The sequence below is a fragment of the Setaria viridis genome, chromosome 3 (genome assembly GCF_005286985.2).
Source record: "Setaria viridis chromosome 3, Setaria_viridis_v4.0, whole genome shotgun sequence".
NCBI classification, from domain to species: domain Eukaryota; kingdom Viridiplantae; phylum Streptophyta; class Magnoliopsida; order Poales; family Poaceae; genus Setaria; species Setaria viridis.
The window spans coordinates 44232490-44258340 of record NC_048265.2 but is presented as its reverse complement, the minus strand read 5'-3'; the positions used below and the strand labels follow the sequence as shown (position 1 = coordinate 44258340).

At 46.1% G+C, this 25851-nt stretch overlaps 5 protein-coding genes across 6 annotated transcripts; all 5 read left to right on the top strand.

Moving 5' to 3' along the window:
* The first annotated feature begins 348 nt into the window (after positions 1-348).
* On the top strand, positions 349-2911 carry LOC117849589 (auxin-binding protein 1). The gene is made up of 5 exons (XM_034731194.2): positions 349-623; positions 773-879; positions 1376-1576; positions 1739-1806; positions 2557-2911. The coding sequence occupies exons 1-5, from the start codon at positions 452-454 to the stop codon at positions 2657-2659; spliced, it is 651 nt and encodes a 216-aa protein (XP_034587085.1). The 5' UTR covers positions 349-451; the 3' UTR covers positions 2660-2911.
* Positions 2912-3441: 530 nt separating this feature from the next.
* On the top strand, positions 3442-5986 carry LOC117849590 (auxin-binding protein 4). The gene is made up of 5 exons (XM_034731195.2): positions 3442-3658; positions 3905-4011; positions 4378-4578; positions 4785-4852; positions 5782-5986. The coding sequence occupies exons 1-5, from the start codon at positions 3547-3549 to the stop codon at positions 5882-5884; spliced, it is 591 nt and encodes a 196-aa protein (XP_034587086.1). The 5' UTR covers positions 3442-3546; the 3' UTR covers positions 5885-5986.
* Positions 5987-6390: 404 nt separating this feature from the next.
* LOC140222394 (uncharacterized) lies at positions 6391-8128 on the top strand. Its single transcript, XM_072292872.1, has one exon. The coding sequence runs from the start codon at positions 6447-6449 to the stop codon at positions 7980-7982; it is 1536 nt and encodes a 511-aa protein (XP_072148973.1). The 5' UTR covers positions 6391-6446; the 3' UTR covers positions 7983-8128.
* A 6632-nt stretch (positions 8129-14760) lies between these two features.
* LOC117847902 (uncharacterized) lies at positions 14761-18625 on the top strand. Of its 2 annotated transcripts, none has more exons than XM_034729203.2 (2): positions 14761-16313; positions 17717-18110. In XM_034729203.2, exons 1-2 carry the CDS (start codon positions 14878-14880, stop codon positions 17748-17750), a joined length of 1470 nt encoding a protein of 489 aa, XP_034585094.1. In that variant the 5' UTR covers positions 14761-14877; the 3' UTR covers positions 17751-18110. The 2 variants fall into 2 exon arrangements, with proteins under 2 accessions (XP_034585094.1, XP_034585093.1); XM_034729202.2 differs by lacking the exon at positions 17717-18110 and adding an exon at positions 18279-18625 and having other exon boundaries at positions 14765-16313.
* Positions 18626-21759: 3134 nt separating this feature from the next.
* LOC117847600 (uncharacterized) lies at positions 21760-24413 on the top strand. The gene is made up of 2 exons (XM_034728827.2): positions 21760-22327; positions 22403-24413. The coding sequence occupies exons 1-2, from the start codon at positions 22279-22281 to the stop codon at positions 24316-24318; spliced, it is 1965 nt and encodes a 654-aa protein (XP_034584718.1). The 5' UTR covers positions 21760-22278; the 3' UTR covers positions 24319-24413.
* Positions 24414-25851: the final 1438 nt, after the last annotated feature.

The following is a 25851-nucleotide window of genomic DNA, read 5'->3' as shown; positions in this document are numbered from 1 at the left end:
CATCAACCGTCGTTGAATCCACCATGGAATATATTTTAGTAGCGCATATATCTGCTATTATAGATGTTGTTATATTTTTTCTTAAACTTTGTCAAATTTGAACATGTTTGACTTGGGTGAAAGAAGTACTCCCAGTCAGTTGTCCCCAACACCTGGCTCTAATTAGTTACTAATTAAGTTGTTGTAACATCATCATATATCTATAAAAACCGAAGAGAGTATTATTTGAATGCAGCATTTGTGTTGATTATATAGAATTATTGGTGAAATTGAACACCCTTGGAATATAAACATCATTGGCGAGTGGTATTGTAATAAAGGTAACAAATATATTTAACTAGATGCCCTTCAATCTGAACAGGCCAATCCATGCAGGGGCGGTGCAGTCCATGAACGGCTCCTTCTTCCTCCTCTCGTTTGCTTCCTTCCCTTCTCTTCTTCCTCAAAATTCATGGAGAGGCTAAAGGGAGCTCCACTGTTCAAGGGTCGCATTCGTTCAAGTCGTGCTGCGCCGGTGAGAATGGTGCGCGGGGCTCACTTCGCCGGCGCTGGCCGCGCGCTCCTCCTCCTCGCCGCCGCCGCTGCGTCCTTCCTCCCGGTAGCCGAGCCGTTCTGTCCCCGAGGTGCGCCTTCCCCCTCCCCTCCTCTCCCTTGCCCCTACCTCTCCATTTCTTTCTCGAGTTTTCCTCGAGCTCCGAAACCTGCTACTCTTCCCCCCTTCTGCTGTGTGGTAGCAGCATGCCTGATATGCAAGTGCATCTGATGTGTCCAGACGATTCTCTGGTGAAGGATATAAGCCAGATGCACCAGAGCAGCTACGGGATTGACGGATTCTCTCATATAACCGTCGCCGGCTCACTCGCTCACGGGATGAAGGAGGTGAGGAAACACTTCGGATTGGGGGCCACTCTGTTTATTTCCCAATGGATACTAGCATGAACAAGTGTCAAGACTTGTTCTCCTTTTATGCTATGAACTGGATTCGGTGGACATTAGGCCACCTTGAAGCATGATAATTGCTTGCTTTTATGCAAAAAACTCAACAATCTTTTACTGCACTGTTCGATTGGTACTGCTCGGAGTTGAATAGACTTAACTTGGTTTACTCACTGATGTGCAGATAGTAGATACACTTAAATTGGTTACTCCTATTTTGAACAGCTGATTCACAGTGCAGATGATACTACGGTTTCTTGCTTAGTCAACAATTTTGGACTGTACTGTTCAATTGGTACTGCTAGGTGTTGAATGGACTTACTTTGGTATACTGATGTGTAGATATTCTTCGATTGATGAGTTGTATTTGAATAACCGATTGACATTGTAGATGGTATAATAGTTCTTTCCTGCTTTGCCATGAAATATTTTCCTTCAGGTGGAAGTGTGGCTTCAGACTATAGTTCCAGGAGGAAGGACGCCGATCCACAGGCACTCCTGTGAGGAGGTTTTTGTTGTCCTCAAAGGGAAAGGCACGCTCTTGCTGGGGTCAAGCACGCTCAAGTACCCAGGGCAGCCTCAGAAGATTCCTATCTTTCAGAATAGCACATTTTCGGTCCCTGTAAATGATCCACACCAGGTAGAGTGTATTTTCCATGTGCTTGATGTCTCCTGATTCTAGTGTGCACCAAACTCTGCTGTAACTTGGGGTAGATTTCAAGGTTATGTTGGGTCAATTTATTTTATGTCCAGGGGATTGTTTTATATGTAAGTGTTTACGGTGCCTTGCTCTTTGTTCCAGGTCTTGAATTCTGACGAGCATGAAGATTTGCAAGTTCTTGTGATCATATCGCGCCCACCTGCAAAGATGTGAGTATCTCTCTCTTAAACGCTGTGTTTCTTGTACATTCAACAACATATGCTGGACTGATTCATGCATACTGACTGTTCAAAGTTCAGATTAATCTGTGACTAGTGTGATACAAAAGTTTTCTTGGTGTTTCCATTTTGTTCAAAGCTTATATCAGAAACATACAGTTAGGAGTTCTTGTCAGAACCTTTTGTTCCTGGGCATGTTTGGTTTACTGCTCATCGTACCAAGCCAAAATTTTGTGCATCAAGGGCATGATCAAACAGACCAAAAAAAGTTGGCCTGGCATGGTAGGGTGAAAAACTGAAAATGCATTTTATCCTTGTTTCAGATAATAATTGTTCCTATTCCTAGCCAACAGTACTCAAGATTTTATAGTATTTGTATTTCATCTAAACCTCTTTTTCCAAAGCTTCAAAAAAGCGCAGGTTTTTTTCTAAAATGTTGATATTCTCAAAATTGGTACTTCAACATTATCACAAGATTGCTAGATATGCTATGTACCTGAAGCTGCATTCAGAAATCTGTATCTTCAATGATATCTCAATACCTATTTGTGTGATTCATTGGTTTAATGTTTCCCTTTCACTTTGTTATTGGTGTCACCATTGCTATCTCTATCTGTACCAACTCCACCTTTCTGAGTTCTAATTGTATGCCTAATTATATCATAACACAGCTAGAGAGTAATTCACATTCCTTTGTTCTCTTGCTCTGTTTTTCACCTTCAGCTACATTGATTGTCGCAGATTTCTATATGATGATTGGAGTATGCCTCATACAGCAGCAAAGCTGAAGTTCCCCTTCGTCTGGGATGAAGGCTGCTTACCAGCACCTAAAGATGAACTCTAGGCCCAAAAGTACTTGATGCATTTTATCAGCTTCATCCATATCCTGCTGTAACGAGGTCCACGCCTACCTGTCATATGTCGTTGTTGTGTGTTGTGTGCGTTGTCAGGCATAGTTCTGTATTGTGCCTCCATAGGGAAATCGCACTCTTGCCATGGTTTATGAACCAAAAAAGTTAACAGGCAATATGTGCTGTTTCCAGTCCACTGCATTAGGAACTAACAAAGGAACCAAAGAAGTAATTGATCTCCTCAAGTTGCCCTTGTTATTTTGTCTTAACAAAGGAACCAATGGTTGCCAGTAATATACACTCGGCATTAGGAATGGATTCGGATCGGATACACATGAAATCGAATTCGGGTAGCTATTTGCCACATTTTAATTCGAATTTGAATATTGTTGGATATGAATACCAAAATAGATGTTGAATTTGGATTCGCATTCAAATACCAACTCAATTTAAAAGATGACAAGTATAAATTGTTCAACATGTCAATTAGTGAGTTTTACAAAAAAAAAACATGTCAATTAGTGTTGTCCAATTGCCAATGGCCAAAGGGTAACGTGATATCTATGCTTGTTAATCAATTGTGCGATGTACGATCACGTACCGTAATATCGTGTCATTGCCATACTAGATGTACCATAAAATCGAGTACACACTCACTATAGGAAGATTTAGAATCGAGGAATAAATGCCTTTCGAAAGGAAAAAAAAAGAATAAAGGAGTATAGGCGCTCAATTCTGGAGGAGCCGCTGTTTCTAGAAGGCTCCGTACTTTCCAGAAGCAAACCAGTAAAGCAAGAAGAACCCAGAACTGCAAAACGAGGCGTAAATAGTCGGAAACTGCAGGGACCAAAACGAAAACCAACAGCGCCGGAGAGCAGACATGGCCGCCGCGGCAGCCCGTGGGCCCCACCTCGCCGGCGTCGGCCGCGCGCTCCTCCTCCTCGCGGCCGCTGCCCACTTCCTCCCAGCAGCGGAGTCATCCTGCCCGCGAGGTGCGTCTTCCTCCCTCTCCCTCCCCCTTCATTTCCTTCTCCGGTTTCTTGAAACTCCCAAACTCGCCGCTTGGCTTGACCTTACCTCCAAAGATCGCGCTTGTCGGGTCTGAATCAGAAGTAGTTCTAACTAGACTCGTTGGATTTAGGAGGTTCTGTGCGGATTCGCGATAGACGCGAGCATCTTTCTTCTGCTACAGTTGTACTAGCAAATCTGATGTGTATCTGATATTCTGATGTATCCAGACAACTCACTGGTGAGAGACATAAGCCGGATGCACCAAAGCAACTATGGGAGGGAAGGATTCTCGCATATAACGGTCGCCGGCGCGCTCGCTCACGGGATGAAGGAGGTGAGGAAAAGGTTTTTTTTTTTTAATAAACGGAAGAGGAACGATTGAAAGAACCCATTCGGCTCAGTGGCTAATATGTATTTCCTCTTGTTTATGTGCTGAACTGGTTTTTGTGCACATTTGTGGAAAGTAACTGCCACCTTGATTCATGATAGTTTCTTGCTTCAACGTGAGCACAAGAACAGAACAACACTGCTTGATTGATGTTGCTATAAGTTCAAAGGGCTTAATTAGCTGTGCAGATGTGTATATATGCTTTCCTTGATGAGTCATATTCGAATAGCCTATTAGCAGTGTATGTACTATTTCATCAATTCTAGTACGGTTTGGTTCTTGCTTAGTTCTATGCAACATGCTTTCTTTCAGGTGGAAGTGTGGCTTCAGACATTTGGTCCGGGCAAAAGGACACCCATCCACAGGCACTCCTGTGAGGAGATTTTCGTTGTTCTTAAAGGGAAAGGCACTCTCTTGCTGGGGTCGAGCTCGCTGAAGTACCCAGGGCAGCCACAGGAGATTCCTGTATTTCAGAATAGCACATTTACAATCCCTGTAAATGATCCCCACCAGGTAAAACAGAAGGGTTGTCATGGTTGTATTTTTTTTTCGCCTGATACTCTGATGCCTTTTGTCCTGATTTGCACAACTCTGCCGATTACCTGTTAGGGACTATCTGTTGCTGCACCTTAGCTACATTTCAAGATTATATTGGAACTTCTGTTGTTAGGAGATTGATTTCTATTTTAGTGTTTACGTCGTATTTCTCTTTATTGCAGGTTTGGAATTCTGATGAGCACGAAGATTTGCAGGTTCTTGTGATCATATCACGTCCACCTATCAAGATGTGAGCATATCTTACTTGAACGTTGTGTTACTTAATTGATTCAGTAACATAGTCTGAACTGATTCATTCATACTGACTACTTAAGATTTCAGGGTAACTTGTTTCTAGGTTGATACATTTGTGTGCTGTGAACCTTGAAAAAGTGTTGTTGTTGTTCCCATTCTGCTCATGCATATACCATAAATAGTATACAGTTAGGAGTTCTTGTCCGAACCTTTTGGACATTCCTAACAACACAGTTTTCACAAAACTTGATTGAAGGGAAGGGTATACAAATACATATTTACCCTTGCTTATGAGTAACTGTTCCTACTCCTAGCCTACAGCCATGCTCTAGTAACATCTATCAAGATGCAGTAGAATTTTATTTCATTTATATTGTAAGTCATAGTTGTTATGATAGACGCTAAAGTTGTAGGGACGCATAATGAAGACAAAAAAAATCTAGAGCAAAGGCCTATTTTGGGCAGCATAAAAACCCTCACATCATTGACATCTTCTTTTTCAAAAACTTCAAAAAACCTTGCAAATCTAAAGTGTTGGTCTTCTGAAATAAATATTGAACGTTATCACAAGTTTACTAGATATAATATGTACCTGATGCCTTATTCGAACATTTGCATCTTAACCTATCACCTATATATATCGCTATTTATGTGATTTATTGATTTAGCCTTTTTTTCAGTAATTCTCCATCAACATGATACTGTTATTCATATGCATGTCATGGTCCCTTATGCTTTGCTATCGATATCACTGTTATTAGCTGCACCAGTACCACATTTTATTAATGGTGTCCCTAGTAATATTTGATTATACACCTCGAGAGTAGTGCACATACTTTTCTTTTGCTTCCTCTGTTTGCAACTGAGTGCAATTCAAATACGAGTAGCCGACAATGTTTCTAAGCTTGATTTTACTTGTTGCAGATTCATTTATGATGATTGGAGTGTGCCTCATACAGCCGCGAAGCTGAAGTTCCCCTACTACTGGGATGAAGAATGCTTACCGGCGCCTAAAGATGAACTCTAGGTTTAAGTGTTTGCTACAGTATATCAGCTTTGTTCACAATCCTGCTGGATTGCGATTGACATCTACTAGTTGTATAATATAATAGTTCTGTGTTGTGACTCAGCAACATATGCATTTTTGCCATGGTTTATGAACTTAAGCACTTCAGGAGTAGAGCCAATATTCATCTTCTCCACCAGACGGAAAACTCATGATCATTTCTGATTCGCCGTACAACAGCCAGGACCACCCTGTGCAACGCGAATCCCAAGAGCTCTCAATAACAAATTCACGAAAATTCCCGGTCTCTAATTAAATGCGGCGCAGGACGCGATAAGCCTCCGGTGCATCCGGGCCGTCCGCGCCCACTCCCATTTCAAACTCTCCCCACCCACCAACGGTCGCCTCCCAAGCCCACGGCACCCCCAAAGCAACTCACTTCCATGTAGGCCCTCGTGGAAATCGGCCCCGCAGGTCAGTGAACCGCCCCCGCCGCATAAATCCGCGCCGAAACCCCGTATCATTTCCAATCCATTCGCAGCCACAAACAAACCCTAAGGCCGCCGCCGCCGACGCCGCCGCCATGGCCAAGAAGAAATCCGCCGCCGCAGCCAATGGCAACGGCAACCACGCCGCCGCCAATGGCAACGGAAACCACGCCGCGGCGGAGGAGGTGCCGCCGGCGAAGGCCGCGGAGGATGCGCCGGCGCAGGAGGCGCGGGACCGGAAGGCGGAGCAGCTGAAGGCGCTCAACACCATGCTGCTCAAGGAGGCGACGGAGCGGCGAGGGCAGGTGGCGGCGCTCACGGCGCGCCTCGACGAGCTCTCCGCCGACGACGCCGCGCTGTCCGCCGCCGAGCGCGCGGTGGCGCAGGCCGCCCTCGCGGCGCCGCTCCGCGCCGCCGCCGACGAGGTCGCCGCGCTCCGTGCCCGCCTCGCCGCCGTCCAGGGGTCGCTCCGGGACGCGGAGTCGCGGGCGGCGCGGGAGGCGAGCGCCAGGGGCGAGGCCTACGCGCGGCTCGAGGAGGCCGCCGCGGAGAGGGCGCGGTCGCTGAAGCTGCTCCGGGAGAAGGAGGCGGAGGTGGCGGCCGTGTCCAGCGAGGTCGCGAGATTGGAGGCCCTGTTGGCGGAGTTGCAGGGCAAGAACTCCGAGCTCTTCGGAGAGAAGGGTGAGCTGGCGGAGAAATTGGAGGAGGCCAAGAAGGTGGTTCGGGTGGTGTCGAGTGAGAAGATGGAGGTGGAGAGGCACCTGCAACAGTTCAGGAAGGCGGCTGAGACTTATCGGGTGGAAATGGAGTGCAAACTGAAGGCAAAGGTGGAGGAATTGAAGGTGCTGGGTGCCAAGAAGGTGGAGATTGAGGCCAGAGTAGAGTCATTGGAGACGAAGCTGGTGGCTGCAATGGCTGAGAAAAGGGAACTCGAGGCTGAGGTGGTGGCAAAGAAGAGGGAGTCTGATTTGGTGAAGGGAGAAAATGATAAGCTCCAGTCTGAGGTTGTGGCTGCTGAGAAGAAGCACACAGTTGCTGTCGCAGAGGTTGAAAGTCTCAGGACGGAATTGGGGACAGTGCTGACAGCGAAAGAGGCTGCTGCTAAGGCATTTGATGCTGAGAAGGCCAGACTTGTGGGCGAGTTGGAGGGCCTCAAGAGGAAGTTGGAGGAAACCCAGGCTGACAAGGAAGCAGCCGAGGGAGCGACTCGTGAGAAGGATGCTCAGGCCGGTAAGCTGAGGGCCGAATTGGAGGAGCTCCACACTTCCATGTCCCAGCTCCAAGCTTCCTGCAATGATCTTGACATGAAGCGTTTGCGCCTGCATGATGAGAAGAATTCAGTTCTGAAGGCTCTGGATGCTGAGAAGGCTGAAGCTGTAAAGCTGAGCTCAAAAATTGAGGAGCTCGAGAAGTGCAATGGGAAGAAGGATGGTGACATTGGGAAGCTGAAGGCAGCATTGGAGGAAAAGAAGGGGAAGATCAATACCCTGAGCAAGGATATTGAGCTGCTGCAACTCGCAGTGGCTGAGGCTCAGAAAAGGAGGAAGGGTGGCATCTGGACATGGCTGTATGCTGCTACCACAACCATGGTGGCTGCCATTTCCTTCATATATGCCACCAGGTCCAATTGAAGGGCTGCTAGTTTCATTTTTTACTTTTCTGCATTTCTTTTGCACCCTTACTGATATGTAACTCAAAATGCTCATGTTGCTATCCTGCTGTATTGCTACTTTGATGAATCAGCTGGTTATGAAATGAAGTTAAACCTTTGCTTGCATGGTATAGTGTTTGTTGTGCTGTGGTTGCTGTTCCTTGGAATGTGTCTTGCCTTAACATCCTTTTTTTTGCGAAACCTTTAACATCCTGTTATGATTGTTGGCTGTGCACTGGTCAGGGGTCAATTCAAATACTTGAATTGTACTAACAGTTGTCCTGTTATTGGTTTGCAGAATCGATGTAAATTTTTGGAAAGCCCAAAGGGTGTTAGCACTAGGTAGTCATTTAGATGTGTCAATGTTGCAACTGTGGCTTCTTTGTTTGGGTGTGATGTAATACAAAGAGTTCTATTTTCTTTCAGTGTTGATGCTTTCAAAAACTTGCTACCTTTTGTACTGATATCATCAATCAAGTTGGTGTGCTGTCAATAATTTTTAAGTTGTTCTCTCTGACAGCATCACGGTACTAGCATGATGTGTACCTACTACAAGAACATACTCTATTACATTAGTGTTAATTAGTTGGTATTGAAATTTAGCATTGAAACCCCTGTTACAACCATACTGCGTCCAACATTGCAAGACAGATCTCTTCCAGGTAAGAGGCAAAAAGTGCCCAGGTTTGTTGGTCATGCGGGTAGTGTTGGTGAGCAACTCCAAGAGTATCCTAAAAATTTTTTCCTCAAAACTATGTATCGGGGGTTCTCCTAAAAAAATTTCCCCCAAAAACGTATCAATCTACAGCAGATCGCTAATAAATTGACCCCAATATTTCAAAACAGGCCACGCCATCGTATTAGGCCCATCAGAAGGGACAGCGGGTGTGCGGGAATCAGGATTAGGGGAGAAACGCCAACGCTAAAATATACGCGGCGGCAGACTGTTTTTTAGCGTCGCTAAAAAATTGGGAAAGGTTTGGGTGGAGTGTTGGAGTTCGTTTTTTCTCTTTTTCTCCCTAAAAAAGATATTGGGGGTAAAATTAGCAGTCTTTTGGAGTTGCTCTTAGTCGATATTAATATATATCATTGAAACAGTTGCTGTAATCATACTGCGTCCAACGGTTGCATGATAGATAGCTCTTCCAGGTAGAGTCGAAAAAGGCTCAGGTTTGTTGTTGGTCATGTAGGTAGATAATTGCGGAACAATTGCTGAATGGGGAAAAAGAATAGAGATTGGGCACTTGGGTATGTGTGTTCTTAGTTCTTAAATCACCGCCTGAGAGTTAAGAGGAGTAGAACTGGACATGTGACTCCTTTGTTGTTGACTGTCACAGGTGTACTGCATCTGCCTGGGATGTTGAAATAAGGTTCAGGCTTGCCATTGGTTAGTTGAAAACAGTTTCAGATATTAAGGTCTCAAGGGAAAGCAATAAGATGATGCTAGACAAAGTAGGGCATGATCTGAAAAACTGTTCGGTGAGTTGATTTGTGATCATTTCTACTACCACTGGATTAACCAACTAGTGCCTGCAGAAATCTGCACATTCTGTTCATGAACTCTAAACCTCAAGAAGAGCTTACCTTACATGATGTTAGAATGACAGAAACAGCACATAGATGTAACGGTAAATTAGCATGGCTAACTTGATAATTGAAATCCTTACTAGAATCCAGGGCGTAGTGGTAATTAACGGTTATTCACGAATTAAGAACACCTTTTCAAGCCACATCGCCACATCATTCATGAAGTTCTAAGTGATTTGGCATCCCACACGCACAAACAATCAAGGTAAAATAGAGGTACAGTTTGCATAAATGATTTGAAGTCCACATATAACGAAGTTCTAATAGAGGTAAAATAGAGGTATAGTCTGCATCAATGATTTCAAGTCCACATGTAACGAAATTCCAAGTGTTGACATTTTACACAGGAACACAAGGCACACCACACACAGAGCCAATGATTCACTATTCGAGAGAGAGGGCTAACAATTCATTGTTCAAGAGAGCCAATGGTTCCCCGTTCCAGATAGCATGAGGATTCTTCATGAACTAAAGAGGTAAAGGTGATATTGAGATTAATATACAAAATATCACAGTATTTGGTGTGACTAGAAATATATATTTTACCTAAACATTAATGGCTTGAATACTACCTGAAGGAAGGCCTAACCATCCTGTAGCACATCATATATGGCTTCTTGCAAAAGAGGCAACAGAGAAGCGGAAATAATACAAATACAATCAACTCAAAATGGCTAGGAAAAGTAATCAGGCTTCGCTGTCCTCGAAGGCTTGTGCCATTCAGCAAAAAATCAAGAAACAAATCAGCCGACTCTAGCTGTTCTTCTATCGCAGTCTTGTTTCTTAGCCGTGAATCGTAACGTTCAGGCAAAAATATGAAATGTTTCCTGCTGAACTAGATTTTGTTGAACTTGTGCTCTCCAATTGTTATGGTAGGGAATCTTCAAGAGAATGTTTCTAAATTCAGAAGCACTAATCTTGTTTTTTACTTTCTCATATATCTGAATGTAGCCCCACCCTCTGTTATTCAGTGGCACCAAGGAAACAAGAATAGTATAGAGTTTGGGCTTGCTTCGAATATCCATAAGCTTCAATATATGAACCAAATATGCGGAAATATTCTTAGGCTTAATGAGGTACTCCACCACACCGACAGCGGTATGCTTCCTAGCGTTGGGTGAGGAAGGAATTGTTCCCACATGTTTGAAAAGAACTTGACTGTTGAGACATTTGCGCCCAAACCTTGACAATACCAACTCCTAGAAGTGGCATCTTATACCCACATTACTTTGGAGAGACTTTCACACCGACACCGACACGGGAGACCAACTCTATATAAGGGAACTCAAATCTTTTATTCACCTACTCACAACTTGATACAACACTACTCTTACACTTTTATGTAGAGACTCTACCATGACACCATTACACTACATGGCAACCTTGCCATCTCTTCACCTATAGCTCACATGCCGCTCTATGCCATGGTATGGCTAGAAGGGAGGGGAGCACACATATTTATAGGTGCTCATGGTCATTGTGGTGTTACCATGTGTCAACTTGCACACTCTTTCATACAAAATATCCTAACTCTAGAACCCTCCTCATCCTTATCTAGTTTCTTATATTTCTACCATGCTAAAATATCTAGTTTTAGATTATTCTACACTTCACTGTGAAGCATGTCAATTATGACTCATGCATTCTCTCCAATTTTCTAGAACCTTCTCACCTTGCTATGATCTTATCCTTATACATGATAAAGTTAGTCTCTTGATATCTCCATAATCTTCTAGAATATTCCAAATGTATTGCATATTTCAACATTGACCATCTCGTGTCAGTACAATTTCTAGCCACTTGAATTTGTGAAAGCATAAGCGTGCTGCCATATGTTCTTCCAATGCCTTCAACAGGGACAAAATAGCCCGCTTTCCCATCTCGGATAGGATGGAGCAATTGACTCTTGTTAGGAGAAGGCCAATAAGCTTGTACTCCCATGACAGATACCGCAGGATGCTTCATGAACAATTTTGTGCTTGGCTTTAAAAGTACCCATCTTCAGAGCATCATCTTTATCCGTAATATTGAGAGTGTTATCAACGTACATATCATAGCTAATGTAGCTCTTGCGTTTACCTGTATAAGAAACATATATATAGCATCATTATATTTTCAGAGCACCCCTCTCCTAACGCCTGCACACGAAACCTGTTTTCTCCAAAGCACACAAATAGCAAGCACAAAAACATACCTCCTTGGGCGTACTGACTGGATGAGGCTGAATTCATTGTAGTTGTGAATCAGACTGCTAACTCCTCCACTTGGTAAAGTTGCCTAAAACAGAGAAGAGGAATTACGAACTTACTCCAAGAGTTGAAAATTTGACTGTCAACGACTTTCTACAGTTTTTGATTGAGAACACCAACAGGTGATCGAGTCATTCACTTCTTCGATCCATCTAGCAAAAAAGAAAAAGAAAAAGAAAATATGTTCATCTTGCGTGTGCAAGCTAGTCCTTGACATCAACTTCTAACAGGCACGACACATATTTTTGTTTGTTTAGTGTTTGAAAGTAATTTATTTTTATATTAGTTACCACCTTTTCACTTTCAATATTTACAAGCATAAGTTGGAATCCCATCAACCTAACTTACATATAAGCATGCTGATTTATTAGGTCTAGTTACATGGACACATCGTTACGGTTCAGTAGACCGTATAACTACTTGACAGGGCTTACTAGATGATAATGGATGGAGGTCACGTATTTAAAGATGCTTTGCTTAACAATGGTAAAACTATGTCTTGCCTAGAAGTACAACTAGAGCTACTGAGTTTAAGTATAGTTCTTATCTAGCTAAGACTAGTATTCTAAAGGAATTTCACCTTCTTGCCTGCACAAGGAACGTGTGCGGGAGCGCTGTTAGCAGTTGATGAGGACTATTACAAGATTACACAATGTTTAGTGGGGGAATTCACAGTGTCAGCAAAGGTGGAAGCGACAACAGTTCTGGCTGATTGGTGGCTAACAGTTATGTATGGGCCACAAGGAGACAATGAGAAGTTAAGATTCCTGCAAGAACTAAAGCAGATCAGAGGGGATTTCTCTGACAGATGGCTGGTACTGGCTGACTTCAACATGATTTTGCAAGCTCAGGACAAAAGCAATGATAATCTGAATAGAAGACTAGTTCTTCCGCGACGCCGCGAACCCGGAGAACGAGCGCGGCAACGAGGGAAGTTGAGCTGCTGCGGCGGGCGAAGACGAGCAGCTGCCGGAGCGCGTCTTCCTGCTCGTGACGGCCGTGCGGTCCTGCGCGCCGAGCGACGCCGCCGGCACGCGGGTGCTGAGCGCCGTCGACGTGGATCCCGTCGTCGCCCAACTGCAACCGTGCTGCGCGTGGCGTGGGAGCGCCTCCGGTGCGACGACGCCGGGCGCGCTCGTGTTCATCGACGGACGGCGCCGGCGACGCGCGCGACGCGGCCTTGGCGCCGCTGAGGAAGGCGCTGATCGAACGAACCTGGCGGACACGTCGGGGTGGTGTCCCCCGAGGAGCCCCGCCGCACGGGACGCGACGGGCGTGCGCGTCGCCGCTGGCCCGCTGCCACGGCCCTCTGATCCGAATCCGACGAGGTCGTCGACGGCCCGTTCCGGACTCCAGGAGCCGTGGGCTAGCTGCAGCGTGACGTCTGATGAGACCGAGCTTCACAGTGAGGCAGAGGCGGGCGGTGTCGTTCATGCATGTCTCCTCTTGATCGCACGCCGCTTGCTCGGGCGCGGCCACTGCCTCCAGACCTCCACGGTGCCAAGACAAACTAGCGCCACCAACACGGCCGCCGTGGCACCCATGGACACCACCGTAACGGGGGACTGGCACGAGAGCCGCCGCCGCATGCCGCTCCAATACCGTGCATGGCCACCATATGCTGACTCGTCCTCGTTGCGGGCTCCACGCAGCTGGGGCCGCGGTTCCCCTTCGCGTCGCGGCCTCGCGGGGGGCGTGGGGCGTGGGCGCTCGCTCCGACCTTCTTGTGAGTTGTGACGCTACGCCCTGGAGCCCGTCCTTCGCCGCACCGTATTTGGCCTCCATTTTCGCCGGAATCCGGCCACATCTCGCCGGATTTGGTGAGGATGAGACGGAGAGGGAGAGGAGGCCGAACCGAACGGGAGGGAAAACTGGTTCGGGATGGTATAGCCGTATACGGGAGAGAAAACGCAGTCAAGCTGGAGCTCGTTCGGTGGGCGCCCTCGCTTGCCGTGGCCGTCGTTGAGGCTGCCGTTTCCACGAACGACTCTGACCGCGGTTCACCTGATCGATGCCGCCCTCCTGAGGGAAGTTACACGCAAAGGCAGAGGAGTTTAACTCCATGCCTTACATCTCTCCCTACTCAGAGGAATGACTGTGCTGTACGAGCTTCTCCTACTCACGCTGTGCAGAAAATTTGCATCGACTTCTCCCTCTCCGGCTTCTCCCTTCCCCTGTCCTACTTCTCCCCTAGCCACGCCTTTCTCCCTGCTCCGGTTCCCCCTCCCACTCGAGCCCTCCATGCCGCCAGCACGCGAAGCCTCTTGCCGCGGGGCAGAGGAGTGCCGAGCTCGTTGTGTAAGGGCAAGCCGGCCTCGGTGTTGGGGTTAGCAGGCATGCTCCACGCTGGCACCAGCTGCACTGTCACCATTTTACGCCGGTGGAGATGCGTTAAATAGCTTATGAACGTAGGGGCAGTTGAGATTGAGCCACGTCACCTGTGCCTCAATCTTGGCTGAGAGTGTACCGTGTCATAGGGTGGGCAGCTGGTCCTATGCTTAGAGAATTCACTCTCGGTGAAGATGCAAGAAAGAGGGGCACGGAAAAGAAGAAAAGAAGAAAAAGGAAACAATTGAGTCAGGTTGGTGAGTCCCACGTATCAAGGGTATAATTGTCCATTCACTAGACCTAGAAAATAAAAAAAGGAGAAAATAAGTGAAATATAGAAAAGGGCAGGAAATATCTTAAACCAAAAGAATCCACGTCCTGCGATTATATTTCACAAGACTTTCGAATTTGCAAATTGGATATTAAATTTCGAAATTTATGCAAGGAATGGGAGAGGCCGCGCGACGACTTGATAGAAGAGTCGTCTCGATTTTCGCTAAGCCCACCCACACGCGCCAACGGGTGGGTCGGGCCTGTCTCGGGCGGGCTGAGGTTGGGCCTCAGGTTTTCGTCCGGCAGGCTCACGTTGCCGCAAAGGACTTGGCTTCCGACACGGATAAACCCCAGCTCCCAAACTGACTCGGCTCGCAAGTCGCAACGAAACACGCCTCCATCCATCACAGAAAAGCCGCCGCCGCGCTAGCCGCCGCCATGGCTTCCGACCTCGAGCAGCCACCGGCTCGGGTTGGCCTAACCCTCTACTCGCCCTTGGAGGCGGCAACCCACAGCTACAAGGGGGGAGCGCCACCAGCGGCCGTGGCTGCCCTCCCTCCCTCTCGCGGCTGGGTGGCGCTCGACTGCTTCGTGAGGCGCCGCGACGACGACTCCTTCCCCGCGGACGACCCGACCGTGGCCTCCCTCACCAATTCCCGCGGCGACCCGTTCGACGTCTGCGTCAGCCTCAACGCGCCGCCGCAGCCGTCCACCCTCTACCTGCGGTGGCCGAACGGCCCGGCGGAGGGCGAGCCGCTGGCCCCTGTCGCCGCCCACGACGGCGCGGTGCTGCTCCTCATGCACTACCCCATCCCCGTGCTCGGCGATTCCCTCTACCCGATGATCGACTACTTCGTCTACAGCGCCGACAGCGGCGCCAGGCCGTCCCTGCGCTGGCTCCCCCCTCTCGGTGGCACCATCGGCGACATCCTGGCCCGGGTCCAGGCCGAGGGCTTTCACGCCACGAATCAGATGCTGCGCAGGATGGAGTCCCTGGACATTGGCATCGTCCGCCGGGGCCTGGAGGAGTTTGTCGTGGCTGAGCTCCAGATGACAGTCATTGGGGAGACCGCGCGGCCGGAGCTGACCGTGTTTAACCCGTCCATCTCCGACCAGTGGGTGCTCAAGCGCCCGCGTGTCGTCCCGGTGCGCCCCAACGGCAACTTGGATCTGGAGCATATCCTTTGGTACTGGGACACAGACAAAGTCGTCGCCTTCGGGAGCTGGATGTGCTGGGTTGACTACAGTTCTGGCGTCATGCTGTGTAACGTTTTCGATGAAGCCCCTGAGATCTTGTTCCTCGAATTACCTCCCAGGCTGTATCACATGAAACGTCATGACCATGTCGAAGGAGGCCTTGAGGCATACCACACCCTGGGCACAACAGATGGTGGCAATGCGTTGAAGTTTGCCTTTGTCTTATGGTATGATGGTATGCTCAAACGAACCTGTGATCCGGACCCATCTAATTTCAGTATCACCACCTGGAAACTGAGGATACAGGGGAATGATATGGTTTGGGTAGAAGATAGTTGGTTGGCAGCATATGACCTTTGGCCTCATGATGATGACTTTGCACATATTCCACGAGATTTGTTACTCTTCCCAATGTTTAGCATGGATGACCCTAATGAGGTCACTTTCTTATTGAAGCATAAGCCTAGCGAGCAGGAGGATGGAACTTACGACAATGCCCAGATTTGGCTAGTTTCTATTGACATGATCAAGAAGAAACTGAAGTCCAGCATTCTGTATGTTGAGAATCAAGAGGATTCTGCTCCTGAAGAGGCTGAGTTGTTTGAGCGGAAAGATTGGCTCCTGGAGCCCTTTCTTCCAATGAAGTTACCCAAGGACCCGAGCTCGTTTAACAACAGGTAATTACTGATCGTATATGTATTTGTGCACTTGTTTTCCTATACATGTTGGTTGTAGGTATTCTGATTGTGGTAGCTTTCTCGATGGTGTGGCGGGGCGTAGTATGGGAATTGGATTTACACAGCTTTTCTCTTCTTTTCTTAGAAATTGGATTTACAGCTTCTTTCTCTTTTCTCCTTGGCTAAGGAATACATGATTGTCATGGCAGCATGGCGATGTGAGGCACACTCGCCACCGCCTTAGCACCTTTAATTTGCGTCTAGCACATGTAGCGACTCTAGTAGTATTACATGGACACGTGTGGGTGTGTTGATTTCCGACATGAGTGGTGCTATCCGATTGAGCAAACTTTTTGGGGGTCTTGCCAAAGGCTGCATGGAATCCAACACAGGTGCTGGATTCAAACAGGGATGTGGGCTGTCTAGGTTGGCAAAAGAAAAAATAGGCATGGGTTTCTGGATTACACTAACATTTACCCCACTATAGCTGCAAATGTAAGGAGCAATGCAGTGAAGGCCTTCTTCAGCAGCATACTGATTATTTTTCTGAAGTCAATATTTGTTTGGATTAAAAAGTGGCACTACCTCTTGAGTTTTTTTGGTCCATTTGGCTCACCCAATACATGTCCATATTGGCCAAGATTCTCATGAGCAAGCCTACTTTACTGTTAGGAAAAAATCTTTTTAAATTTGTACTTTGCATGTTCCATAAAATGCAATCTCTAACATTGCAGGTCTCATACCCACCAACAATCCTTTAACCGAAAAGTACTTATATGCTTAAGAGCTTTCAAAGCATGATTGACTAAGAGCTTACCAGGGTTATATCTAGGTCCATAGTCCTTCCCAATGACCTCACACATATTCTCAAAGCTCCTTGATTTGATATTGTTGAATGGTATGCTGAGTTGCTGACACGTAGCGTCCTTGTCTGCATGCTACTCTGAATACCTTTCCTGAACAACATCCTCAGTTGGTTTTTTCCCGGAAGCATGGAATGAACTGACTTGATTTGTTTAGGTTTTGGGTGTAGAACTGCAAATTTGAGATCAGATGGCTTTCTTTTGGTCGCTGTACTTAGCTTGCGCGCACCAAGATGGCCAGATGATTCCGAAGTGATATTGTTCCTACCATCAATTCCTTGCACTTTGAACATCATCATGTTCTAGGTTCTTTCATTGGTTTCTTCTGTTGTTTATGAAAGCTACTTGCACCGGTCTTGTGATTTCTATTGTTTTGAAGTGATACTTCTTTAGGATGTGTATATAGATCCACCAAAGGATGCTCCTTGAATCTCTTGGTTCCTGCATATACTCTAGCTCTAGGGCCACAAAATGTTGTGCCAAGTTCAGTCGAGAAGCCAAATTTCGACCCTGAATTGTTACACTTGGTTATCCTTTTAGGATCAATCTTTGGATCATACTCTGCAACAGCTGAGACTGCAGTGCGCAAGAAACTTCAAGAGCAAGTGACTGTTGGTGTTGCTATTGTGATGCACTGCCGTCAAATGCTAACCACGAAGCAAATCAAATGAGAAGCGAAGCACTTTGGATTTCATGCCCACGGTAGTAGCAAGATTGTCAGTAGCAGCAAACTAGAAATTGCACATGATGAAAACAGCAGGACAGTTTCAGATGCTGAAGCATACTAGATTGTGCTTATATGTTGGATGATGCATGTGCCATAAAAGGGCTATCCATCCTTTGCAAAAATAAAAACTGATGAAACCAACAGTCACTTGCTCTTGAAGTTTCTTGCGCACTGCAGTCTTTGTTTATGACACTTATTTCTTTCTTCATTGCATATTATTTGTACCGAGCTGCAAAAGATGAAGGCATGCACAGAAAAGCTCACTTTGCTTGATGTCCTCTATATACTTTTATCATGGTCTATTCTAGCTTCTGTGTTTATTAGTTTGAATTATGAAGGTCGGTACCATTCTTATTATCTGTCTCTCTACTGCAGTGTCAGATCGCAAGGAGTGGCGTCAGGCTGCCGTGTGTCCCAATGAGCAGGAGTCATGGATGGAATCCGCTGTGCTAATGTTTGCTTCTAGCTGAATAATGATAACATCATGAACTGTTAGTTGCCTGTAACGCATGATGATCTTTGAACATGCTTGTCGCGTACCTTATGCAATGCATATCAGGACTATATGGTCTATCGAATGTTGGAACGCGTTTGCATTGTGTTCGGTGATTATGCACCAGCCTGTTGAATTCCTTGATATACTACGAATCCTGCCCTTTTTTATGTCTGATAATTAATGGAACCGCCGCCTGCTCTCAGCAGCTGCCTGCTGCATGATTTTACCTTGGTGGCTAGCTTGGTGCCGCTTCTCTTCCATCATCAGCTCTTTGCTTGCTTTGGTGTTTGGTTTTTCAGTCAATGGCATGTATATGATCATGGTATCCTGTTCTTGAGCCTGTTCAGATTACTTTCTTTGTTTAATGCTAAACGTGTGCGGCCTCGAGGCAGCACAGATACTCGGAAAATCTGAAAATGAGTGGACTCCTTTTAGCTTACAGCCAGAGTTTTTCTTTTCTTTTGGAAACTAGGGTGCATGAGGCTACTGATCGTTTTGGAAACGAGGGCGAATGAGGCCACTTTCGGAATCTCTCTCTCTCTCTAATAACGAAAGAACAAACGCACCATAGTTTTGTCCGCACTCTATCCCCTCTCGGTCCCACTTGTCGGGCATAGGCTAAAAAACGATGGTGACCGTTTTGACTTGCCAACTCAGCTGGGCCCTCACTACGTACGCACAGCATCCACCCATTCGTTGAAAAGCTATAGCGAGCTCACGCAGCAAGGGCTCCCTGTGTAAATTTTCTGATAAAAATTGCAAGGCTTCACATTTACCTGATATACTGATCCGAAACGTTGGTAAGACATAACTGCTTGTGCCTGATGCAGGCCCAGTTTGTGAGGGTTGGGAGCTGGTTCCTGGTTAGCCCTTTTATTTGATGCAAATGAAATGACAAAGAAAGCAGGTTAGTGCTACTGAATAATGAACGAGTTGGGAGATGGCCTTGCTTCCTTAGCTTTACATCCGGCCTATAAGCTTCTTTCGACATCCTTTGTAATGGTGTCTTTCTTTCTTGCAATTGCTATAGGTAACAGTGTCAAACCTTGCCGCTGATCATGAGACAATTAGCTCATCAGCCGACTTCCTTGTTGCCTTTCTTTTTGGCGTGCCTGGCTGTGTGAACTTTGGAGAGGCAATGCCATCAGATTCACTTCTTATCGAATCATGACTACCTTTTCCAAGTACACCTCCTTTTTCACCAATCATGTACAAAGTTCTCAGTAACTTTTTTGTCCACCTGGAATTTAATGCTTGCAAAGGCAATCTACTTAGATTCCTCTTGGAACACAAACCATGTCATTTTCTCTAAGTCCACTGTATAGGTTCAATCTTGCAGCTAGCTTGCCACAGTGCAATTGTTGGAGTGATGTCACTTTCCAGTCTTGATCAGTTCTGATATCATCCTCAGACCTGAGCAAGCCAAGCACTACTCATATCCTTGAACTCTCCATAGCAGTACCACATTAGTGAGATTCCATAAGTCTGCTTTCCTACAACAGAAGCACTCATGAGGAAAGCGCAACTCTTGTCTTTGCAGCACACATTGACCTGCCTTGGTTCATTCCTCTGTACTTGTAATCTCTCCTGACGGTGTGGTATGACTTCAATGCCCTTATCAGCATCTATCAGCTCTCCTGACGGTGTGGTATGACTAACAGTATTCAAGTCTTTGTACTCATCAGACATGGCAAAATCATGTTATGCAGCACACAGATTTGACATAACACCTTCACTTGATTGCCTCTTCTTGCAGCACATCAGCTAATCAATTGAACTGTATCCAATCTTCTCGATCAACTGCACCAGATTGAAAACAAAAACAGTATGTCCTCCCATCCACTCTCCTCTCTGCATATTGCTTACTACCAACGGCATCCTCAGAGTAGACCTTCAAAGTCAAAATTTTCTCCCACGTACCTAACCACAATCAAACAAAAACCCATCAATTATATATTGACAATGAACTAGATGACAGTAGGTTGAATCGTAGGTTCATAAGTCATAACCCTAGCTAACCCTTCTCTGCCAAACAATTTTTTTTTTGTGATGAAGACAAAATTAACCCTACTGATTGACAGCGACAAATGATTCAATCGCAGAAAGGCCCAACCTCATCAAGTTCTCATCTCTGATCAAACATTGATCATTTGATCAAGGACAGTGCCCCTTTCATGTCACATGCTCACAAATCCTACGGAAGTCCCCAATTTTCACCCACCAAAATTATGAACAATGGGCGGGGCACTTACCTGCCCAGCGCTGGAGGATCCTCGGGCGCGCTCATCGTCGACGGCACGTCGGCCGCCTGCCGCCATCTCCCGGCGTCGTCTCTACCGCGCGCGACCCCTGTCCGCTCGCATTAGGAGTTCCGTTGGTGGAAACAGAAGTGGGCCGGTTGGAGAAGGCGTTTTGGGCCGGCCAGCTCGAGAAGGCATTTTGGGCCGGTTGGACCAGGCCCACGAGCGTAACGACCCGTTACCAGCCAGTTGGACCGTCCTTTGGAGCAGTTTTAAGCCAATTCTCCATCTAGATGATTTATCAAGTCAAAACGGTCAACGTTTTTTTTAGTACAAACGACGAGTTGGACCCAGAACAGGGTGTGAGCCAAGCTATAAGTGAGCTTTGTGAGAACAGAGCGCAAATTAAATGGGTCTGTGTTCAGTGGCAATATCAGTACTAATATTTATGGTACAAAACAAATATCAATAGATTAATTAGGTGATATATTTTCATACTAAATCTATTTGGAGATGTTATTTTTTTTATAAATTTGATCAAAATTGAAACTATTTGACTCCTCGATAAGCGAGAGTTACATTTTTTTTTTTGGACGGAGGGAGTACCTCGTCAGGCACTTGTTGTGCCGACAATGGTTACCTGACACAAGTAGCATATAAGGACGATCAATCTGCGCTTTGTCCAAATGTAGTAAAAGAAGTTTCTAATGGAGCTAACACTGCATTGTGAGGTGAAAGTTTCTGATGGTCGCCTTGGCCTTGTTGCGAGGATTGCCAATTGATGCCTTGCATTAGCACTACGTTTATCGAGCTGCTGTCCGCAGGAATACCAACTACTGATGGCAACGGAGCTGGCTGTGCTGTCTCAGAGCTGCAGGTGTTTGAAACAGTGGATTTCCGTTCTGAACATGAGCACGGATTGAAAGAGCCTCGGAAGTGCTACACTTACGCCTCGTATTCAAACGTTCAGACCCAAACTTAAAATGCTGAGACCAGATTTAAAATGCGATCAAGACCCAGCATCCGAATACATTCAGGATGACAGAAGGTTCATTGACCATGTAAGCTGACGGGTGACGGCAAGTGAAACAAATTCGATCCAAACATTAAAACCGGGGGATGTCAGCTGTCATATTTGCCAACAATTTAGATCGTTCGTATCGTAATTCAAAAGCCAGTGCCCGCATTCCACAGGAAATTACAGGACGTTTAGATTTCTGAAGAACATCAGTGTGCTCTACCCGCCATGCCAGTGTTTCTTTTAGAGATTAAGGACCCTGGCAAGGCCCCAGTCTCACTGCATATATTTTGTAGTACAAACGAGCTGCTCCTCCATGCCTCTTCCTCACCGACACTCCATCGTTTTTTCTTTTGAAAAGGTCACCCACACTCCATCCTCTGTCTCTCCTCTGCACCGGCACTCCATCCCTCTTCTGCACCGGCACTCCATCCCTTTCTTCAATCTTCTTCATCCTCTCCGTCCTTTAATTTCCTTCTTCCACTTTGTATATATTCATCCAGGGGCAGCTGCGGCAGAGGCAGGAAAACGGGGAACATTCTTGGGCTGGGTCACTGCAAAAGATAGCCAGAGGCATCTTCCAACTCGAGCAACGGCAAGCGCGTGGCAACAGCGACCGACATGTCGTCGTCAACCTCTGCAAGTTTCCAGAATAGGTCGTGGTTTGAAGGTGAGCAAAAGACATCATTTTTCTTTAACCTGTGCAGCGTGCTCTGTCTCTCTCCTGTAATGACCCCCTCTGCAGATCTCTTTGCAGATGACAGGGTGAGGACCCTATCGCAGCAGGTGTCCACACTTCAGGACAAGGTGTGGGAGTTGGAGCGCAAGAACACCCAGCTGCTTGGTGACAATGGTAAACTGGAAAAGCAATTGGAGGAGACGAAGGCGACAGCTCAGGGCATCACAAGCCAGAAGGAAGAGGTGGAGAGGAGCTTGAAGGGTGAAAGTGAAAAGCTTCGGTCGGAGGTTTTGACCGCAGAGGAAAAGTATAGGCAGACCGAAGCGGAGGTCGAGAAGCTCAAGAAGGAATTATGTGCATTGGTGGAGGCAAATGAGGCGGCAATGAAGGCGTTTGATGCTGAGAAGGCAGAGATGATGCTGGAAGCCGAGGAGCTTAGGAGAAAGGTGGAGGAACTTCAGTCCAATAAGGATTTTGTGGAGGGTGAAAATGAAAAGCTTCGGTCGGAGGTTCTGACTGCAGAACAAAAACATAGCATGTCTGAAGCAGAGGTTGAGAGGCTCAAGATGGAACTGAGTGCATTGACGGAGGCAAAGGAGGCGGCTGTGAAGGCATTTGATGCTCAAAATGCAGAAAACATGAAGGAATTGGAGGATCTTAACAGGAAGTTGGAGGAAATCCAAACAAATAAGGATTTATTGGAGGGTGAAAATGATAAGCTTCGTGCAGAGGTTTTAATAGCAGAGGAGAAATATAGTCAATCTGAAGCAGAAGTTAAGTGCCATAAGCATATATTGGCTGCATTGGTAGAGGCAAAGGAGGCAGCTGCAAAGGCATTTGCTGCTGAGAAGGTAGAAATCATGAACGAATTGGACAATCTTAAGAGGAAGATAGAGGAAACCCAAGCTAGCAAGGATTTGGTAGAGAGTGAAAATGATGAGCTCCGGTCAGTGATTTTGGCTATGAAGCATAAATATAGTCTGATTGAAGCAGAAGTTAACAACCTCAAGATGAATTTGGAAGCACTAGAGGTGGCAAAGGACGCTGCTACAAAGGCCTTTGATGTTGAGAAGGCAGAAATCCTAAAGGAATTGGATGATCTTAAGATGAAGGTGGAGGAAATCCAGGCCAACAAGGATTTGGTGGAGGGTGAAAATGATAAGCTTCGGCTGGAGATTTTGACTGCAGTGCAGAAACAAAGCATGTCTGAAGCAGAGGCTAACAATCTCAAGATGGAATTGGGTGCATTGGTGGAGGAGAAGGAGGCGGCTGCAAAGGCTTTTGATGCTGAGAAAGCAAAAGTCATGAAAGAATTGGAGGATCTTAAGAAGAAGGTGGAGGAAATCCAAACCAAGAAGGATTTGGTTGAGGGTGAAAAGGATAAGCTTCGGTTGGAGATTTTAATAGCAGAGCAGAAACATAGCATGTCCCAATTAGAGGTTAAAAGGCTCAAAATGGAATTGGGTGCATTAGCAGAGGAGAAGGAGACAATTGTGAAGTCATTTGATCCCGAGAAGGCAAAATTCATGAAGGAAGTGGAGGACCTCAAAAGGAAGATAGAAGGAATCCAAGTTAGCAAGGAAGCGGCTGAGAAAGCATGGCGTGACAACAATGCTGAGGTCGATAGGCAGAGGGCTGAATTGGCGACTATCCGCATTTCTATGTCACAACTACAAGCATCCTATGACCGACTAGATGCCAAGCATTCACACCTGAACGAAGAGAAGAATTCAGTCCAGAAAGCACTAGACGCTGAGAAGGTTGAAGCAAGCAAGCTGAAGTCAAAAATTGAGGAGCTTGAGAACTACAATGTTGTAAAGGGTGGTGAGACTGAGAAACTGAAGGCGACACTGGAGGAAAAGAAGAGTGAGATCGATGCCCTGAGCAAGGACATCGAGCAGCTGCATCTGGCAGTTGCTGAGGCACAGGAGAAGAATAAGAATAGCATTTTATCATGCTTATCATCGTACCGCTCAAAATAGTTAGGTCGGTATACCTTGTGTTATGAATGTAATGGTGATCAGCTGTTATTATGCAATGAAGTAAACATCCATATATGATGATCATATTCTATTCATTCGGATGCATTTTGGGACGCCTCGCATTTTTAGCATGTTGGTTAAAAAGTGCCACCATAGGAATTATCACTCAAAAAAGTAATGGTCCCTTTATTAGTGTTCATCGCCAATCGGAGTGATACATAGAAATAGTTAGGACTTTACATTGTTCGTAAGGTCTAAAGTTCAGTGAAAAGTCTACTTTACTCTCATGAAGCATAGTCAGAGTTCAGTTTCCCAGTTATGTATGTTTTGGTTTATTTAACCCCTTGGTTTCTTAGACTGTGTCACTATTGACCTTTTGTTGCTAACAAATCCCGCAAGTCGCTGTCCCATGGAACAACAACGTGCCTCGTTGGTGGCAAGCTTTGTCCGACGAGCGTGAGGCCTAGGGGATTGCTGCAGCGCACGACGACGACACAACGGCAATGCGGATGCTGGGCAAGCACCTGCACATACACGCAATCGACAAGCCATGCACGCTAAACCAAATGAACAGCACTCAATCAGACCTCCAAGAAATGCAGCTGAGAATCACGCACAAACACAAGGGAGGCCATGCTGCAAGCAGCCACAGAGCTGGATGGTGGAGGGGATCCATTTCCACCATCTCGTTTTCTCTCCACATCAGTTTCACAGCAAAAGAAATCTTAAAAATTGGAAATTTAACCATTATACAAGAAGTGGCAGAATTTTTTTAATACGTTTTTTTTTCAAAATTACAAAATGATACTCCACATTCACAGAATTACAAAATTGTACCCTAATCGTCTACCCAGTGGATGAAATCCTATTTTCGTCTACCCGGTGGACGAAAACACATGATTTCGTTTGCTGGGAAGACGAAATCGTCTTCCGGGTAGACGAAAAATTGCCGCCCGGACGAAGATGCTTTGGGCCCCAATATTTCATCGACCTGTAGGACAAAATCAACAATACGTCGGCTCGGCCGATGAAATCTTTAGATTCCGTCCAATGGGTGGACAAAAACATCCTCTATACACTCCAGCTGCTCGACTTGCTGTCTCTCCCTCCCTCCCTCTCCCCTCTCTCCGTCGGTGCGGCGTGGGCCAGTGGTAGGACGCAGGCGCGGGGGCGAGCCAGCGGCCAGCCACGGCACAGCGGGCGTAGGGGGCAGGCTTGGTAAGGTCCGATTTTTTTTTTGCAAAATAGATTTAAAATAGTAAATGTTATGATAATTGTAGCATTATTGCATGATTTAAATTTCTTCCTACTAACAATTATGGTTTGTAGAGGATTTTAGGGTTTGGACAATAGGATTTAAAGAAATTGTTAGTGGTAATTTTTTTAATATGCTTACTAAATACTTGCTTTGTTTTCAATAAGAAAGGATGCAAGACGGAAATAGGGTTGTGCAAGCTTCTATATTTGCAAAGACCTACTGTGTTTGTATCTTAGATTTGTGTTAGGGTAGATTTAATTTATAACTCGAAGATT

Coding starts and splice junctions, on each gene's coding strand:
- LOC117849589 (XM_034731194.2), top strand. CDS start 452: ATGGAGAGGCTAAAGGGAGCTCCACTGTTCAAGGGTCGCATTCGTTCA. Junction 624..772: donor CGAGCCGTTCTGTCCCCGAG/GTGCGCCTTCCC, acceptor TGATGTGTCCAG/ACGATTCTCTGGTGAAGGAT. Junction 1,807..2,556: donor TCGCGCCCACCTGCAAAGAT/GTGAGTATCTCT, acceptor TGATTGTCGCAG/ATTTCTATATGATGATTGGA.
- LOC117849590 (XM_034731195.2), top strand. CDS start 3,547: ATGGCCGCCGCGGCAGCCCGTGGGCCCCACCTCGCCGGCGTCGGCCGC. Junction 3,659..3,904: donor GGAGTCATCCTGCCCGCGAG/GTGCGTCTTCCT, acceptor TGATGTATCCAG/ACAACTCACTGGTGAGAGAC. Junction 4,853..5,781: donor TCACGTCCACCTATCAAGAT/GTGAGCATATCT, acceptor TACTTGTTGCAG/ATTCATTTATGATGATTGGA.
- LOC140222394 (XM_072292872.1), top strand. CDS start 6,447: ATGGCCAAGAAGAAATCCGCCGCCGCAGCCAATGGCAACGGCAACCAC.
- LOC117847902 (XM_034729202.2), top strand. CDS start 14,878: ATGGCTTCCGACCTCGAGCAGCCACCGGCTCGGGTTGGCCTAACCCTC. Junction 16,314..18,278: donor CCGAGCTCGTTTAACAACAG/GTAATTACTGAT, acceptor TCTCTACTGCAG/TGTCAGATCGCAAGGAGTGG.
- LOC117847600 (XM_034728827.2), top strand. CDS start 22,279: ATGTCGTCGTCAACCTCTGCAAGTTTCCAGAATAGGTCGTGGTTTGAA. Junction 22,328..22,402: donor GAATAGGTCGTGGTTTGAAG/GTGAGCAAAAGA, acceptor CCCCCTCTGCAG/ATCTCTTTGCAGATGACAGG.